Source organism: Drosophila tropicalis, unplaced genomic scaffold (genome assembly GCF_018151085.1).
Source record: "Drosophila tropicalis isolate 14030-0801.00 unplaced genomic scaffold, ASM1815108v1 contig_445, whole genome shotgun sequence".
Taxonomy (NCBI): domain Eukaryota; kingdom Metazoa; phylum Arthropoda; class Insecta; order Diptera; family Drosophilidae; genus Drosophila; species Drosophila tropicalis.
In genome coordinates this window covers 33,245-44,543 of record NW_027172909.1, presented here as the reverse complement: position 1 = coordinate 44,543, position 11,299 = coordinate 33,245, and the positions used below count along the sequence as shown (strand labels likewise).

The window sequence follows — 11,299 nt, the reverse complement described above, 5'->3', positions numbered from 1 at the left end:
CTGACGATTTAATGGAATTAACACCCGGTCACTTTCTGATCGGTGAAGCGCCTTTAGCACCTCCTGCTCCGGAATTGGCTAAAGTTACTCTGATTGATCGATGGAAGAATTGTCAATATTATGCACAACAGTTTTGGAGAAGATAGAATTCGGAATATTTATCACGATTACAAAGGAGACCAAAATAGCTACAGACTGAGGAAAATCTAACAGTTGAATGCATAGTGCTCATCAGGGACGAGCGATTCCCCTCTCATCAATGTCCTTTAGGTCGGGTTATGGAGACAAATGCAGCACCCGATGGACTAGTAAGAGTGGTGACTTTGAAGACAGTCAAGGGACTCATGAAACGACCGGTAGCCAAACTATGTCCATTGCCTATTCAGGAGAATTGGATAGAGAAAGACACCAATCCTACACCTAAGCGTTAAATTGTTACTTTCTCGTTTCAGTTTTCTTTCCGCAGGAGTCTTCCGGACGTGAATTTGATAATGAAGATCTTCATTACCAAAGAGGGGAGAATGTTTGGGCTGCAACTGAAGCAAGACTCTCTTTGCTGAAAAGAGAGAACGACCGAAGAGAGAGAGAGAGAGATACCAAGAACCGAACAAGTTACTTTGAAGAGACATACTTGGAGACGTTACTTCAATTATTTCTTTCTTATTTCTTCTATGGAAATTTCCAGAACTTTGAATTTTGTAAAAAGACAGCGTGGTGTGCTTTTTACTTTTCAAATTACTATCGTTCGATGCGGTTGTACGTTCTGTGCCCGACGACAATTGTACTATATTTTAAGTTAAGAAAATAAAGCATCTGAATTGAAGTCATCCTGGTCATCTCATTCCTTCCAAATCGCAAGTGCCTCGAAGCCGCCTCAGTGGAAATCATCCGAAGGCCGCATCATATAAAGCGAGCAGTTTGGGGCTCCGCAAGGGCGCAGCCGTTAGCCAACAAAGTGATTAGAGCCGCCTGAAATATCCCCAGGATTTATCTTAAATACTAGACTAGGAAAAATTTATATATAAAGCGAGCAGTTTGGGGCTCCGCAAGGGCGCAGCCGTTAGCCAACAAAGTGATTAGAGCCGCCTGAAATATCCCCAGGATTTATCTTAAATACTAGACTAGGAAAAATTTAAGAGTAGAGTCAACAAATATATATTAAACGTTAAAAAAAAAAAAAAAAAAAAAAAGGACCTTCAGGCTTCACCAAGGTCTGTGTTTGTGCTACAGCACTAACAGTGGGATTCGTGACAAAAACAAGATCAAGGATTATTTTAGAAGAGCTAAGAAAAGAATTCAACTGATATAGCGGACAATCAAGTAGGCTATCAAGAAAAACATGTTGAGATGAGGGAATTAAGAACGATAGATTATCATCAACAAGCCAAGAAATATTAGGCGAGTTAAAATCACCTAAAACAATAAGAAAATCACGATCTTTAAGATGATTAAAAATAGTTCGCAAAGCATCACCATGGTGCATGTAGGTCATGATATCAGAGCTGGAGGAATATATGAACAAGAAATATATAAGCTAAAGTCTGAATATGTAACTTCCACGCAAATTATCTCAACACCTAAGGGCAGATCAATCGGCACAACACTTGAACACAGATTCGAGTTGACAGCAATGAGTACTCCACCGCCACGACGACCAACACGATCAAGCCTATAAGAAATAAAGTTTTTAGAAAGAATTTCATTATCCAAAACAGAGGAGTTAAGCCAAGTTTCAGAGAAAGCTAATATGTCAGCCGAAAAGGTTTGGATATCACAGAACAGGTTCGAGAGCTTGGTAAGAAGTCCTCTTACATTGTGATAATGAATGCAAGGACTAGACGTTTTTAGTTTTTTGAAGCAGAAGATAAATTACGCTTTTTGGGCGCAAACCTTTGCTGAGAAATACTCAATTGGTTCTATAATTTTAAAAGAGGACATTTTGCGAGGCCTAGAAAACTTAAACTTTTGAATTAAAACCTTAGCAGGGCATATATTACCAATGTAAGCTCCCACAGACGACTCATAAGTATCTGGAGCAAGCCTAGAGATAAATAATTGTTTGCGATGAGGCACTACAGTGAGTGGAGGCGGAGGAGCATTGGGATCCGCAAGTAATTGAGAGCCAGCATGATCCTGTAATTGATCAGAGTTCCCGTGAGGGATAGATTAAGGTACACCAGGGCTTGTAATGGGTACTTCAATCTGAAAAGAGGAGCATAAAGAGGGACAAGAAGATTGTGTAGGCGAAAGTAAAATGGGAGACAAAGTAATAGAGAGAGCTGGCGACTGCTTACGAGGAAACTCAAGGGTACATTTCTTGGGCAATTTTTTTAGAAGGTGGAACAAACTTGGATTGCGACAATAAATGTACGCTAAAGTCACACTCGTTAGACAGCTGTTTGGACAGTTTGTTTAAAGAAAAAACCTTCAACGAAGATAGAAAAATTTAAATACAATAATTACAAATAAAACAAAGAGACAGCTAGAGTGCACAGCACAACAGAGATTGTAAGAACAGTTATAAGACGATCTTTGAGAAGCGGCCTTACATAAGAGATTACGCGCGAGAGAAGCTGAGCACAAGCACAAAGCAGAGAGAACAACAAAGCCACTATCACTGATGGTATGATGGGGGCGATGAGGGGAGCAACTGCAAAAGCAATGACGAGAGAGAAAAATAAAACAAAATTAATTGCACCAAACACCAATCACTAAAAAAAAAAACTGTTTAATTTGGCGAATTATGGAAATAAAACACAAGGGTGTCAAACAAACAACATCAGCGAAAGTCTAAACAAACTAAGCACAAAAAATTGAGAAAAAACAATAAATATTAATAAAAACTCAGGAGCTATGCAAAAAGACGACCGTCACGTCATAGAGCAGAAGCTTTACTTTTTTAATACGTATTCTAGGATGCTTTTTTCTTAAAACTTGTAAGAAATGTGCAACATGTACAATAAAACCAGAGGGCCGGGGCTAACTTCGACCGCGTCAAAGTTTGTATACCCTTGCAACTTTGTTGGTAACTCTTTCCTTACCTATTAACCATCAATGTGGAAGAACGTTTTATCTAAAAAGGCTTATGTTTGCGAAAGAATGGCCTACAATCATAGGAAATAACGAAGATATTGATCAAAATCACTGTTTTCCACCGATCGTTCCTATGGGAGCTATATGATATAGTCACCCGATCTTTATCAAATTCGACACAGTCATTAACAGATATATTAAATTAAGAAATGTTTAATTTGAAAACAATCACGTTAAAAGTAACGAATTATTTACAAAAGTCACTGTTTCCCCCGATTGTTCCTATGGGAGCTATATGATATAGTCACCCGATCTTGATCAAACTTGGCACAGTCATTAACAGATATACTAAACTAACAAATGTTTAATTTGAAAGCAATCGCGGTAAAAGTAACGAAGTTATTTACAAAAGTCACTGTTTTCGACCGATCGTTCCTATGGGAGCTATATAATAAAGTCATCCGATCTTGATCAAATTTGGCACAGTCGTTAATAGGCATAATAAACTCTCTAATATTAAGTTTCACGATAATAACATAGAAAATAACAAAGTTATTGAGAAAAGTCACTGTTCGTGTTCGGGTTTGTATGGGAGCTATATGATATAGCGGTCCGATCCGGCTGAATCCGAGATATACAACCCCTGCAGTATATACAAGCCTACGTGCGAAATTTCAGCTCTGTAGCTCTTACGGTGTAGGAGGAGTTTGCGTTGATCCAGACGGACGGACGGACGGACGGACATGGCTAGTTGAACTCGTCTCGTCGTGCTGATCAAGAATATATATACTTTGTATGGTCGGAGATGCTTCGTTCTATGCGTTGCACACTTCTGACCAAAATTAATATACCCTTTTTGCAAGGGTATAAATATTTGAGGGAGTCGGACCCAGTATTTGAATAAATATATATAAAATATTGCTTTTAAAATTAATATTTAAACTATCCTAACATAAACATTTGTTTAATCTCTAAGAAATCGCTAATAAATGCTTCTTATTTATTCATCCTTACTATTCTATGTATTTATCTTTAATGCTCACTACACCATTTTCAATTTCAAATGTACTCAAATGTACTATGTTGTACCCGACTCTCAGCTTACCGACGTATTAGTCCAATAAGCGCAACACATGGATAAATTTAAAAAAAATTCGAATAACAGAGCTATGAGCTGCAATATAAAATAAAAAAATAAACAATATTTTTAAAAACATTTTTTTGTTATATATAATTTTACTTACAGTCAGTCCTAAACAAATATTATCAAAGGCAAATGGGGGTAGAATGTCTCGGGTCTAAACGGCAGGTCAAGTCGGTGACATCCTTGTAGACGTCTGGAAAGATACCGAGTCCGATATCCCCGGATATCGTACTTAAGTAACGGAAAGTTAAGGTCTCTGTGGATGACTGAGTTACGCACGTATGGAGGCTATTCAACAATTGTGAGTAAAAGCTTGTTAAGATATCGTTGCACAATTTCAATGTTTGATTAAGACGTTGTGGACCAGAGTTATATGACATAAAACCATATAGGCTTCAGAATGGCCTTGTAGAGCAGAGAGGAGACGATGCCAATATTGCCAATGGAGGTGGCAATGCGCAGTAGTTGCGCCCATAGGCCAAAAACGAAAATTCTCTAAAAGGTCCAGTTTTCATTTACCCAAATCGGATTTTACTGGAAATTTGACGGTACTTACAAAAACACCATTGAAATCATAAACATGTTGTAATAGTGCAGTTGGAATAAATTTGATACATATATCTATATATATTATAGCCAGTAAAACACGTCTCACTTTGGTGATATCTTCCTCAAAACTGTTCCGCTCTAATTATTTTATTTGATTCTCTCTGTTCTTTTTGTGATAAGTGAGACAGCACATTTCTCGCACTGTACCACTGCATAACGATTGTAAGAGTAAAATGTTATGGGCCAAATAATTGATAAACAACACTACAGCTGTTATCGATGGTGCTTGCTCGTTAGCTAGAAAATTAGCTGGGAATTTGGCGGGAAAAAACCAAGGGAACCGAGCTAGTTCTGGGAGCGGTTCCGGTTCCGGGAACGAAATTTGAATTTTTAGGAATCTTAGAGAGTGGAGGAGTTGAGTCTTTTTTGGAAAAAAAGAGGAAGAGGACGAAGAAAAAAAAGGGAGTCAAGTTCTAGAAGGCACGTGGAGTTGTTAAGTTGGAGAAGAAAAAAAACTGAAAAGTGCGTGTGCCTAGAAGGAGCATCTCACCCATCCTTGAAGACCAAGAATTGCATGCGAGACGCAGGACGGACACACACAGGAGCCTTCGGACAGCCAATTCGACGGGATCCAATCGGCCACCCAGATCCGGGTGCTCCAGGTTTTTTTTTTCATTTAACCTCAACATTAGGCTGTTAGAATAAGTAATTGTATTTTGTTTATTTCTATTATTTATTTAATTTATATTTGTATACGTCCCAGTGGTACCCTGGTTAGGCTCAGTTATTATTGTAAAAAAAAAGTGAATTGTTTATTATAATATATGTGTGATAAAAAAGGAGAAATGTCTGAGTAGAGTCTTGTCTATGTGGGGGTGAGATGACGACGGGCTAGTCCACAGAACATGGGGGGTGGGTAGATCCTAATTAATATATCAGCTAATTGTTAATTCCATAGTCCATCTTCCCGTCCGAGTGTAACGTTTTTTGTATAATTTTGTAATCCATCGAGGTCGAATCCATTCCTGAGCCATGCGAGTTAGCCGGTGATCGATGATGAATTGCAGAAGAAAAATAATCGGATCATAACAAATGGCGCCCAATTAAAAAAAATAAAAATTTAAAACAAAGAAACAAACGGAAGAGTATAACAAATTAAATGTCCCAAGTACTGCTTGCATTAAGAAGGCATAACTTAGTCTGATTCTGAAAAAGAAAGATGAGAAACAGATCCTTTTTAATATTGAAGTAGCACGATATAAGATTAGATACTTATCTAAGACCAGAATCAGCATAGAAGCAATTCAGCCGTGAACCGTGGAGATTTCAAAGAAGAGATCACATATATGTCCGACCTGAAATGAATTATTGAAATGGTAAAGGTCAATAGTACGGAATGATGGGTACAGAGGAAATTAAAATCAAAGAAATAGGATCAAGTTCAGGGGATTAAAGTTCTGGAATCATCTCACCTCCATTAACAAAGAATAAATAAAAAGAAAAAGAAAAAAAAAGAAACAATCAAAGCGTAGAACAAATAGAAAGGAATATCAGTAGAAGAAAGAGATAGGATATCAAAAATCAGAAAATTTAGAAGAAGCTCAGAATACTTAAAGAATAGAGGAACAGAGGTAATGGGTCCGCCAATAACTCGATCCCAATCAGAAAACCGTGCAGACTCACGAATTTCAAACGTTTCACCGCCGACAGACTTCAACATGTCAACAGACCGAAAGATGAACGAAGAGGATGGTGCCGTAGGGGGCAGCGGGGCAATCCCAAAACATAATATGGGAACAAGAATGATTCACCAGGCACCAGAAGGTGGATCATATATGGGACCGCAAAACCCACGGCCAGCCCTACCCACGGAAATCACATCGGCTATAAATCTAGCTGTAGCACAGGCGCAAGAGACGTACCGAGTGACAATGTCAGCAGAGAACTCTCAGTTGCAAGCACAAATTCGCCAAGAGATGCTAGATTTTATGAAGCAAATTCGGGAGGCGGTTCAAGGAGCGGCTCAGCAATCCACCACGATGAGATCCACCAATGTCCAAGGAGAGAGGGCTTCAATCCATCCTACAGAAGCCATAGACCATCGAGTATTGGAGCGACAGCAACGTGAGAATCTGGAAAGTCGTCCACCACAACGATCTTCCTGGCATTGGCCTGAAGATACGAGGCAACAATCTGGAGTGCCAATAACAACGGAACAGCGTCCCGAAATGGTACATCCGAGAAGATGGGTTCTGGTTTTTGATGGAGGATCAAAAGGAATGCCAGTAAATGAATTTATATTTCGTCTGGAGCACTTACAGACGGCGTACCAAGTAAGTTGGAGCGAAGTACTGCGAGATTTCCACTGCTTGGTAGAAGGGCAGGCCAAGGACTGGTACTGGATGCACGTACGCTCAGCAGGACCAGCAGATTGGCCAAATATGAAGCACGCACTGCAGCAGAGATTCCAGACGCAACGATCAAACTTTGAGCGGGAACGTGAGTTGCTAGAGCGGCGACAAAGGACAGGAGAAAGCGTGGATGAATACCTCCAAGCGATGTTTAGCCTCCGATCACGCTTAGAAAGCAACTTCTCGGACCATGACCTGATCAGAGTAATTAAGGTTAATATCAAAGACAGTATATCGAAAATTATTTATCCAATATGGATAACAAACCTGGAGAAGTTGCGAGAGGAATGCCATGAGGCGGAGAGACTCTTGGCAACTAGATGATATCGTGTATCGGGAGGAGCGGAGCCGCATAGAGTGCAGAGGGATCGGCATCAACTACACGAAGCGGTTTTGGCTGAGCCCGAAGGTCATGAAGTGGAGTTTGTTGAAGCGGTGTATAAGCCACGCGAAGGCAGCAAGGATCGGCCAGAACTCGCTTGTTGGAACTGTGCGGAGAAGGGCCATACATTTTGGGAGTGCGAGAGTGTAGTTCGCAAGACATTCTGCTACAAATGCGGACTACCAGGAGTAGTGTTACCCAAATGCCCCAAATGCCAGGCGGGAACCGCGATGCGGAGCAAAACGAAGGAGGAGTTGCGCTCAATGCCGCGGAAGAACGAGTGAAAACCTCCAAAAATTGCATGTTAGAAATAGATATTGTTAATAGATTAAGGCCAATATATAATAAATTAGAATATAAACAATCTAACCTACCCATATCAGCATATTCTCACCAGCAATTTAGTGAAAAACGGAACCCATTGGGATTGGTAGAAGGAACCAATAGGAAAAAGGCCATATCTAACCGAGTCAAGCGTGTGAGAGAGCGGTACAGACAACGAAGAACGAAACGCCAAGAGGTTTCAAAAGTTTCACGTAGAAGGTCTGCTAGACACGGTAAGTTTCCTGGGCGACGGAAAGATCTGGAGATCTGGCGAATAAACTGGAATTAAAAAGAAAAACATATTACTCGAAAGTTCAAAAGGCAGGAGGATTGAATCATGCTATAACGGGAAAGGTGGATGTGCATATGACGTATCGAGGTAGAACACAAGAAATGACGCTGTACATGTGCCCGTCACTGCGTCAAAGGTTATACTTAGGCATAGATTTCTGGCGCAAATTCGAGCTCGCACCTGATCTCTTGGGAGTAGAGGAGTTGTCCGGCCGGCTGGTATCGTCGATTCGTCCAAGGCTTTGCAGAAAAAGCAGCACCGTTGACCGATTGCCTGAAATCAAAAGGAAAATTCAAGTTAACAAAGGAGGCTACCGAGTCATTTAATTTACTTTAACAAGCCCTAACCAACGCTCCAGTATTAGTACTGGATTTTAGCCGCAGATTCTTCATTCAGTGTGATGCGAGCCATGTAGGATTGGGAGCGGCCCTGTTCCAGCAGGATGACGAAGGAAACGAGAGGCCTATCTCATTCTTTTCACAGAAGCTACGAAGAGCCCAGTTAAATTATACGGTAACGGAGAAGGAATGTTTAGCAGCAGTCAAGGCGATAGAGAGGTTCCGTCCATATGTAGAGCTTATGCCGTTTACCGTCATCACAGATCATTCGAGTCTCCAGTGGTTGATGACGCTGAAAGATTTAAATGGGAGATTAGCTCGCTGGTCATTGGCATTGCAGTCATACGATTTCGTGATAGAGCATAAGAAAGCAAAGGACAACGTGGTGGCAGATATGTTGTCGCGGACCGCGGTAATCGAGGAATTGAATTTTTTTGATTTTGAGACTACCGAATTTGAAAGCGAGGAGTACCGGCAACGATACAAGTGCGTGCTGTCCAATCCAGATAAATTACCGGACCTACATGCAGAGGACGGATTGGTGCTGAAGAGGATGCGGATTACCGATAATGAAATCGGGGATGTGGCGTGGAAATTGTGGATACCAGAGGCATTAACCCATACACTCATACAGCAAGCGCATGATAGCGAAGAGGCGATGCACGGTGGAGTCGCACGAACGCTCGGCAGGCAGTTTTACTATTGGCCACGAATGGCCGTGCACGTCAAAAATTACATTGCTGCATGTGATACGTGTGAGGAGGCGAAACATACCACGCAGACGACCAGACCAACTATGGGAGCAGAGGTGTGCACGTCGCGGCCGATACAGAAGCTGTATCTGGACTTCCTGGGCAAATATCCACGATCCCGGAAAGGTAATGCCTATATTCTAATAGTGTTGGATCACTTTACTAAGTTTGTGTGGCTCAAAACAATGCCAAAAGCGACGTCCGCAGCGACAATAAAGTTCTTGAGGGAGGAACTCTTTAACACGTTTGGAGTACCGGAGATAGTACACACCGACAACGGGAAACAGTTTACCTCCAAGGAGTTCGAGGAAATGGTGTCCCGTTTCGGGATCACACATAAGCAGCCTATTCACCCCAGGCAAACGCGTCGGAGCGGGTGAATCAGTCTATTTTGGCGGCGATAAGAACACATGTTGGCGAGGATCACACGCCTTGAGATGTAAAGATACCAGAGATACAAGCGGCACTGAGAAGCGCGGTGCACTCAACGATTGGAACATGTCCGTATTATGCGATGTTTGGCCAACACATGTTTCGCAACGGGGGCGACTACCGATTGGCTCGGAAGCTGGATGCTGATGCGGCAGTGGAAATTAAGCAACTGCCCAGAGAAGACCAGTTGCAAATCCTCCAGGAAAATATCGTGGCCAGGGCCCATCAAGCCTTTGAAAAGTCGAAAAAATGGTATAATTTAAAAGCTAGGGAGATACAATACCGACCAGGACAGGAGGTGTGGAAGCGCAACTTCGTTTTTAGCGACTTCAGCCGAAATATAAATGCAAAATTCTGCAAAAGGTATTCTCAATGCAGGATAATGAGACCAGTGGGCAAAAACATGTATGGATTAGAGAACTTACATGGCATCCGATTGGGAGTTTTCCACGCCAAGGACTTGAAGCAGTAGATGCAGATGCCTGTAATGATTGTGGCGGAAAAATATGATCGGCTGACTGAGAGAAGTTATCTCAGGGTGTGGGCGAGGGCCTGCGTTGGGCGAGAATGATCCTCAGAACATAGACAAGGCCCACTTTTCACGCCTGTTTCCTGGTAAGACAGAAAACCGAAGTGTGCTGTTATGGGCCAAATAATTGATAAACAACAATACAGCTGTTATCGATGGTGCTTGCTCGTTAGCTAGAAAATTAGCTGGGAATTTGGCGGGAAAAAACCAAGGGAACCGAGCTAGTTCTGGGAGCGGTTCCGGTTCGGGGAACGAAATTTGAATTTTGAGGAATCTAAGAGAGTGGAGGAGTTGAGTCTTTTTTGGAAAAAAAGAGGAAGAGGACGAAGAAAAAAATGGGAGTCAAGTTCTAGAGGGCACGTGGAGTTGTTAAGTTGGAGAAGAAAAAAAACTGAAAAGTGCGTGTGCCTAGAAGGAGCATCTCACCCATCCTTGAAGACCAAGAATTGCATGCGAGACGCAGGACGGACACACACAGGAGCCTTCAGACAGCCAATTCGACGGGATCCAATCGGCCACCCAGATCCGGGTGCTCCAGGTTTTTTTTTTTCATTTAACCTCAACATTAGGCTGTTAGAATAAGTAATTGTATTTTGTTTATTTATATTATTTATTTAATTTATATTTGTATACGTCCCAGTGGTACCCTGGTTAGGATCAGTTATTATTGTAAAAAAAAAAAAAGTGAATTGTTTATTATAATATATGTGTGATAAAAAAAGGAGAAATGTCTGAGTAGAGTCTTGTCTATGTGGGGGTGAGATGACGACGGGCTAGTCCACAGAACATGGGGGGGTGGGTAGATCCTAATTAATATATCAGCTAATTGTTAATTCCATAGTCCATCTTCCCGTCCGAGTGTAACGTTTTTTGTATAATTTTGTAATCCATCGAGGTCGAATCCATTCCTGAGCCATGCGAGTTAGCCGGTGATCGATGATGAATTGCAGAAGAAAAATAATCGGATCATAACAAATGGCGCCCAATTAAAAAAAATAAAAATTTAAAACAAAGAAACAAACGGAAGAGTATAACAAATTAAATGTCCCAAGTACTGCTTGCATTAAGAAGGCATAACTTAGTCTGATTCTGAAAAAGAAAGATGAGAAACAG

General features: G+C 41.2%; 1 protein-coding gene across 1 annotated transcript; it reads left to right on the top strand.

Moving 5' to 3' along the window:
• The first annotated feature begins 9,754 nt into the window (after positions 1 to 9,754).
• Positions 9,755 to 10,129, top strand: LOC137574380 (uncharacterized). Its single transcript, XM_068286673.1, has one exon. The coding sequence runs from the start codon at positions 9,755 to 9,757 to the stop codon at positions 10,127 to 10,129; it is 375 nt and encodes a 124-aa protein (XP_068142774.1).
• Positions 10,130 to 11,299: the final 1,170 nt, after the last annotated feature.

Excerpts from the sequence above, each read along its gene's own strand:
- LOC137574380 (XM_068286673.1), top strand. The coding sequence starts at position 9,755 with ATGTTTCGCAACGGGGGCGACTACCGATTGGCTCGGAAGCTGGATGCT.